The 7,833-nt window shown below is 42.9% G+C and overlaps 1 protein-coding gene across 1 annotated transcript; it reads left to right on the top strand.

The window, feature by feature from the left end:
* The first annotated feature begins 587 nt into the window (after window positions 1-587).
* LOC134649746 (uncharacterized) lies at window positions 588-6,296 on the top strand. Its single transcript, XM_063504577.1, has 2 exons — window positions 588-2,316; window positions 2,674-6,296. The coding sequence occupies exons 1-2, from the start codon at window positions 588-590 to the stop codon at window positions 6,294-6,296; spliced, it is 5,352 nt and encodes a 1,783-aa protein (XP_063360647.1).
* The last annotated feature ends 1,537 nt before the right edge of the window (window positions 6,297-7,833 follow it).

The following is a 7,833-nucleotide window of genomic DNA, read 5'->3' as shown; positions in this document are numbered from 1 at the left end:
CAACAATTATAAAATACAACTAAGCCGCAAATATCAGATCAAATAAAGCATTACATAGAGATGTATAAAGTCTCTAAATGTCGAATTACAAAAAACGCTATAACAATAGTACTGAAAAAAAAAACACAAAGATACAAAAACGAGAATCTAAAATTATTTAGAGATGTAAATGTCTAAGTGTCATTGTAGACGACGCAATGTACTGGACCTGAAATGAGTAACCTGAAACATAAAACTTAGTAATTAATATACATTTTAGTTAAATATTATAAAAATAATATGTAGGTACTTACCTTGCTTACCACTGCTGTTTTCTATGTGTGAATAAAGTGTGCGCGAGAGCATGCATATGTGTGCAACGAGCCTCGGCTATCGACCAATCAACGTCAGTTCCCTATACGCTTCCGAGCGATACACGCATGTCCATGCGCTCTAACACTTACCTCAAAAAGTATCCCTAGTTGTTCTTATTTCGCTCCTCTCCACCTGTGGCTGCAATCGTCAGCTACACATGGTCCTATCAAACCGGATCCAGAGGAGCACGGATGTCAGGACGCAAAGGAATGTTCCACACGCCTCCGCACACAATGGTTAAAACGCGGGGTGCTCTCGAAAGAGAGAAGTTGAAACATGCCACGGATGCTCAGAGTGAAGTGCCATGCCCAAAGAACTCCAAAGAAGAAGAATTTATGGATCACGCGAGCCAGTTCAACGCGAAGGCACTCAGTTTGCAGATTCAGCCCACCGCGAAAGAGGGTAGCATCAAAACTGAAACTGAACATGGTTATCAGCGATCTAATACTTCAAATAAAACTTCGATGTCTTCACTACAGGCAAAAAAAAAACAATTAGAGTTAGACGCCGCCGAAGCTAAAGCTAGGATCGAGAAAGAGTTAATAGATAAAAAGCTAGACGCTGAACTCGCTAAGCTGGATGAAGAATATTCTCAGAAGTCCCGTTGCAGTGGAGAACAACGATCTATTTTGTCCGAAACATCTCAAAAAGTGGAACAGTGGCTCGAGAAAAGTCGCCAAGACGATCAAGACGAACGCGTTCTCGCGACCCCTTGGCAAGAACCGAACCCCGGACCCAGCTCACTTCAAACCCTAGCACAAGCAATGGAAAAACTAGCTACTACAACTCAAAGTGCTAATACGCGCCTTTTATCTCGATTAGCCACGTCTAAGGACTTACCGTTATTTTCTGGTGAATCGCTCGAGTGGATTCAATTTAAAAAATCATACGAACAATCCACGAAGTTATGCAACTATAGTGATACTGAAAATATCGCGAGATTAGAGAAATGTCTCCGTGGTGAAGCTAAAGAAACGGTCTCGTCTTTATTTACGACCGATACCTCACCACGCGCCATCCTAGACGCACTAGAGCTACGATTCGGAAGACCCGACCTAATCATAAATAAAATCTTAACACAATTTAAAAAATTGCAACCTTTACCGCAAGCGTATCATATCGAGTTGGTGAACTTCGCCGTCAGAGTGAAGAATTACGTGGCAGCTGCAGAGTCTATTAAGCAGACCGATCATCTTCGAAGCCCTGAGTTACTAAGCATCGTTATATCAAAGTGTCCCAGTGCGCTTATCAACAAGTGGGCAGACTATATATACGAACATAGCGATACAAATAAAGCTAAATTGCAGTTATTCTCCGAGTTCCTGCACAAAGAAGCTACGAAGATCGCCGCCGCTGGTGTAACTCATATCCATCCTCAAAATGAACACAAGTTACCCAAAAAGATGGAAGACCGAAAATTTCAAGTTCACCCCATTTTAAACAACGATAATGATACTAACACGAAGTGCAAGTTTTGTAAGGTGTCTTATCATCCGCTGACTAATTGCATTAAATTTAAACGCGCGCTACGCAAGGATAAATGGCGCTTTGTCAAAATAAATAGAATATGCCATAAATGCCTGTTGCTAGGCCACGGGAAAGAAACCTGCCCGGCCGCATCGTGCGATGTTGACGGCTGCGGGCTACCCCACCACCGCCTCCTTCACTGGCCGAATAAACCTAACGCAGCCAGTGCAGCGCCACGCAATAACAGCACTAATGAAGACCCAAATAATACGCCAACATTAAGCGCGACAGATGAATCTGCCAACAACAATCCCACGACCGCAATCGTAACAAATACTGTCGTGGAACCTAGTGATAGTGATAGTGTTTACCTAAAGTCTGTACGAGTGAACCTGCATGGACCTGGCGGCACTATTGCTACATACGCCCTTCTAGACGATGGGGCCGCAGTGAGTCTCATATCAGCTGATCTTGCTAACTGTGTCAACCTTCAAGGTCAGCCAAAGACAATAAGCATGAAATGTGCATGGAAATCCAAATTCGAGTGTATAAGTGAAACTGTGAACTTTAAAATCTCGAACTCAAGTGGTGAAATGTATGACTTACGTGCACGAAAAATGAGTGAGCTAGACTTACCAACACTGGACCTATCTAACGTGAACTTAGACTCTTACGATTATTTACGCGATCTAACAAGTGTTTTCCCCCGCTGTAATATGGAACCGAAGTTATTAATCGGACAGGATTTTTACCATTTGATAATGCCGCTAAAGACTGTTTATCGGGGCAATTTTGAACCTTGTGCCACATTAACAAAACTCGGTTGGTGTTTACATGGAACCTTACCTGCAGCTGTACTCGGCCGACCTTTGACCGCCGAGCATGCCTTGACAACCGTGCTGTATGAGCGCGCTAAACCGGCCGCCGAAATCTGCAACGCATGCACTCCGCCCTCCACCGCCACCCCCGCGGACATACTTGCCGTGCGGCGGGAGACGCACACATGCACAAACGCAGACACACACTCATCACCTCAATCGTCAAGCGATGCACTTAGCGACAGCGCAGATAAACAACTTCATGAACTGGTTCGCCGATCGTTTGCGCTCGAATCAATAGGAGTGAACTCTAAGCCACGCGTAAATAAGGACGACATTCGCGCAGTCAACATCATTGATAACTCTGCAAAATTAATTAACGGGAGTTATGAAATTAGTTTACCATGGAAAAACGATGCTATACTGCCTGACTCTTACCCAAATGCTTACAAGAGATTCCTCGCTGTGGAAAGAAGAATGTTGTCAGATGAAGGATACGCCTCTAGGTATACGGAGCGTATTAATCATCTACTTGAAAACTATTACGCCCGATTATTATCAGACGACGAATTGTTAGCACCACATAAACGCATATTTTATTTAGCCCATTTCGGAGTCGATAACAAAAACAAGAAAAAATTGAGACTTGTGCATGACGCCTCAGCCGCCACCGCCGGTCGCTCCCTGAACGACTACCTACTCCAGGGTCCTGACCTACTTCAGTCTTTACTGGGCATCATGTTACGCTTTCGAGAAAAACCTGTTGCAATTATGGGCGATATAAAAGAATTCTTCCTTCGCATCAAGATAACGAAAGAAGATCAGCACGCATTACGATTTTTATGGCGCGAAAACGCAAACAGCGAACTAAAAACCTACGTTATGACGTCATTGTTATTTGGAACCAATTGTTCTCCATTCATTGCACAACATATTAAAAATAAAAATGCAATGCGATTCCAAAACGAAATGCCTGAAGCGGTCAAAGCCATTCTGAAGTCACATTATATGGACGACTACATCGAGAGTGTGGACAACGAGCAGTTAGCTATCAAGATGATAACAGAAGTTTCCGAAATCCACAAACAAGGTGGCTTCGAAATAAGAAATTGGATTTCTAACAAACCCGAAGTCTGGGAATGCACGCCAAAAGAAACCTTAAGTGATAAGGCAATAAGGTTCAAAACCGGATGCGACGACGTACCTGAGAGAACGCTCGGGTTGCTATGGTACCCGGCCAGCGACACATTCGGCTTTGATTTATCACTTAAACGCATTCCGACGGAGATAATTAACCTGCAAAGAAAACCTACGAAGCGGGAACTCCTGCGCATCTATATGTCAATATTTGACATTTTTGGCTTTCTTGCGCCATTTACTGTTAAAGCAAAAATAATGCTACGAAATATCTGGAGAACGGATACTAAATGGGACGATGAGATTCCTACGAATGAATATACAGTATTTCGCAACTGGATAACGGAATTACAAACTTTGAAAGATTTGCGCATTCCAAGGTTTTATTTTCACGACGAACGAGTTATGAGCGAGCGCGATAATACTGATAACGCTCGCTGCCACACCTTGCGCCAGAATGAGACGACTATAGAACTCGAACTTCACATCTTTTGCGATGCTGCTCCCACTGCATACGCTGCCGTCGCTTATTGGCGTAAAGTACATAACATCAATGAAGTACAAGTTTCATTCATCGCGAGTAAGTGTCGTTCGTCACCTGTGAAGAAATATATAACTATACCTAAACTTGAGATGGAATCAGCTGTTATCGCCTGCAGACTCGCTGACACAATAGCGCGCGAACACAGGTTGACCGCCTGCACACGATACTTCTGGACCGATTCCTTAATCGTTTTACATCAAATAAAAAACGACACGCGCAACTATAAAGTTTTTATCGCTAATAGACTTGGCGAAATTGATGAATTATCTCAATCCTGTGAATGGAATTATATACCTACCGACTTGAATATAGCTGACAAAGCGACAAAGTTAAATACTTACGAGTTGAATAACGACTGCGACTGGCTCCGCGGCCCTGAATTCCTGTACTCGCCGCGGAACACCTGGCCGAAGTATGACGCTGCAAAACAAAACATAAACAAAGATCAGCTGTTACAAGTAAACACGCTATATGAAATAAAGGATGAAGACTTACCTGTTGTTCCTGATTTGAATAAATTCTCTTCGTGGACCAGACTATGGAGATGTATGGCAAACGTTTTGTTGTTTATTACGAGGTGCAGAAGACCTGGTAATGCACAGATTGATGCCGACACGATGCAACGCGCTGAAACTGAATTATTGCGTTACTCACAGATGAAATCGTTTCCAGAAGAGATTTATGCACTGAAAAATAATAAGGCAATCGAACCAAGCAGCCGTTTACGCAAGTTAACCCCAATATTAGATGAACACGGATTGCTACGCGTCGGCGGGAGGATCGACGCTGCTGCGTATGTTGATTTCGACCTGAAACGTCCCGTTATACTTGACGGGCATGATTATATAACGAGATTGATAATCAAGCGTTACCACGAGATGGCTGCGCACGGTAATAACGAAACCGTAGTCAACGATATTCGTCAAAAATACTGGATTGTCAATTTACGCCCTACGGTACGTACAGTCGCGACACGATGTTTGTATTGCCGAATTAAAAAAGCAAGACCTAGTAACCCACGGATGGGAGACTTACCGGCGGCGCGACTCGCCCATCATCAACGCCCGTTTACTCACTGCGGCGTTGACTTATTTGGGCATATGGAAGTGACAGTCGGCCGTCGTCACGAGAAGCGGTACGGAGTACTCTTCACCTGCATGACAGTACGAGCAATCCATATAGAATTGGTACCCTCGCTGTCTGCCGATTCCTTTATCATGGCCTTGAGACGAATGGCATCACGACGAGGCTGGCCGTACAGAATGTACTCAGACCACGGTACCAACTTCAGAGGCGCCGATGCTGAACTGAGGAGATCGTTTAAAGAGACAAACGACCAAGCTAGCGTCAGAGACCTACTGACTACACATGAACTTGAATGGCGCTTCATATCACCGGCGAGTCCACACATGGGCGGCTCCTGGGAGCGATTAATTAGAAGCGTCAAGACATCCCTGAAAGTGATCTTAAAGGAACGAGCCCCACGCGAAGAGGTTTTGATCACATTGTTGGCAGAGGTGGAAAATATTGTAAATAGTCGTCCGCTTAGCTACGTATCGACAGACCACGACGACCCAGAAAGTTTGACACCAAACCACTTCCTCATAGGCTCCTCTTCGAACCTCCCAGTTCCTGGAGTATTTGATGATACTGACCTGTTCCGGAAGAAAATGTGGAGAATAGCACAAAGACTTACCGATGCATTCTGGCGGCGTTGGATGCGCGAGGTACTACCAAACCTTCTACCACGACAAAAATGGTGCCAAGAGGGCAAACAGCTAAAAAAGGGCGATGTCGTGGTAATCGTAGACCCAGCGATGCCTAGAAATGTCTGGCCCAAAGGACGGGTCCATGAAGTTCACGCTGGCGCCGATGGGCGCATTCGAATTGTCGATGTAAAAACACAATCCGGAATGCTTACCAGACCAGTGGCGCGTTTAGCGTTGCTCCCCACAGCTGATGATGATTGTCCTTGACGGACAATGGGGCCGAGAATGTAGACGACGCAATGTACTGGACCTGAAATGAGTAACCTGAAACATAAAACTTAGTAATTAATATACATTTTAGTTAAATATTATAAAAATAATATGTAGGTACTTACCTTGCTTACCACTGCTGTTTTCTATGTGTGAATAAAGTGTGCGCGAGAGCATGCATATGTGTGCAACGAGCCTCGGCTATCGACCAATCAACGTCAGTTCCCTATACGCTTCCGAGCGATACACGCATGTCCATGCGCTCTAACACTTACCTCAAAAAGTATCCCTAGTTGTTCTTATTTCGCTCCTCTCCACCTGTGGCTGCAATCGTCAGCTACAGTCATCATAACTAAAAGATTACAATATATAGTAGTTAATCAAATTATCCTTCGAGATGTATAAAGTCAAAATACCTCCAAGAGTCAAAATACCTAATTAAAACATTCATTAAGAAAGAAAATGATAATAAAAATAGCATACGAGAACCGAATGAGGTGTGTCCATGTAATCATCCTCAAAAATAAAGTAACCTACTAAATGTAATAGCTCGTGTTAGCTTAAATATACCAGTCTCCACAAACAGCACCCGTTCACGAGTATGACGCGTATCTCAGCCATCGCCTCTCTCAACCTTCATTCGGGAAAGTGGCGACCCGATCAACAACGCCACCGTAAGCAAAGACTTAAGCGAGGATGACATATTCAAGCTGCCGGAACATATTAATATTTAAATTGTAATAACGTATAGCTGTGAGACACAACATTTTGCTCTTGTATGTTGAAATTATTTTGATGCCCGGGAAACACAAGGACATAATTATACTTAATATTTTTTATCAATAATTGTAATCATTATCATTATTCTGCTCTTATTTCCCCAAATAATATATTATATAGTTATTTATAATAATGAATTTATAAAGTTCTGTAACATAATGCCTTTTCTCCGACACTTTAATGCCCCCCCCAGTGTAAACATGATTGCTGAGCAAAGGACAGTCGTACTCGTAAAATTCCGGCACCGGGTACGTGTTTTTATTTGTCCAGTGATTGCTTCTAATCCCAGCTTAAGTTGTAATATAAGTAATATAACCTTAGCAGTTCCTAACGGGACCACAAAAATTTGAGCCGCGATCAGTGCAATATTAAACTCTGTGTCAATGCCATAAGGTCTTCGTTGTTCACCTTTTTATGGGCTCACTATACGTGGCGTGGCTTGAAATTGTAAATACAATGTCGTTTGGGCTAATTACATTGAGCTGATTACTTCTCTTGTTTGGGTTTCTTCTAATTTTACGATGCTGTAAAAACTTATTTACTAAAAACCACTGCTAAAAACAAATTGAAAGTGCTGATTCTCATTTATTTCTTTAAATAACGGTTTTCTTAAACTTGAATGGCGTTATTCATAAACGGTTGCTAACTTAATCAGTTGATGATCGTCGTTTGACCCTATTTGTCGTTATGCCATAGAGAGGGACAAACGACGATCATCAACTGATTAACTTAGCAGACGTTTTTGAATAAGGGG

This window comes from Cydia amplana, chromosome 7 (assembly GCF_948474715.1).
Source record: "Cydia amplana chromosome 7, ilCydAmpl1.1, whole genome shotgun sequence".
Taxonomy (NCBI): domain Eukaryota; kingdom Metazoa; phylum Arthropoda; class Insecta; order Lepidoptera; family Tortricidae; genus Cydia; species Cydia amplana.
Note: the sequence above shows the minus strand (reverse complement) of the source record. Positions and strands in the feature narration are given on the sequence as shown.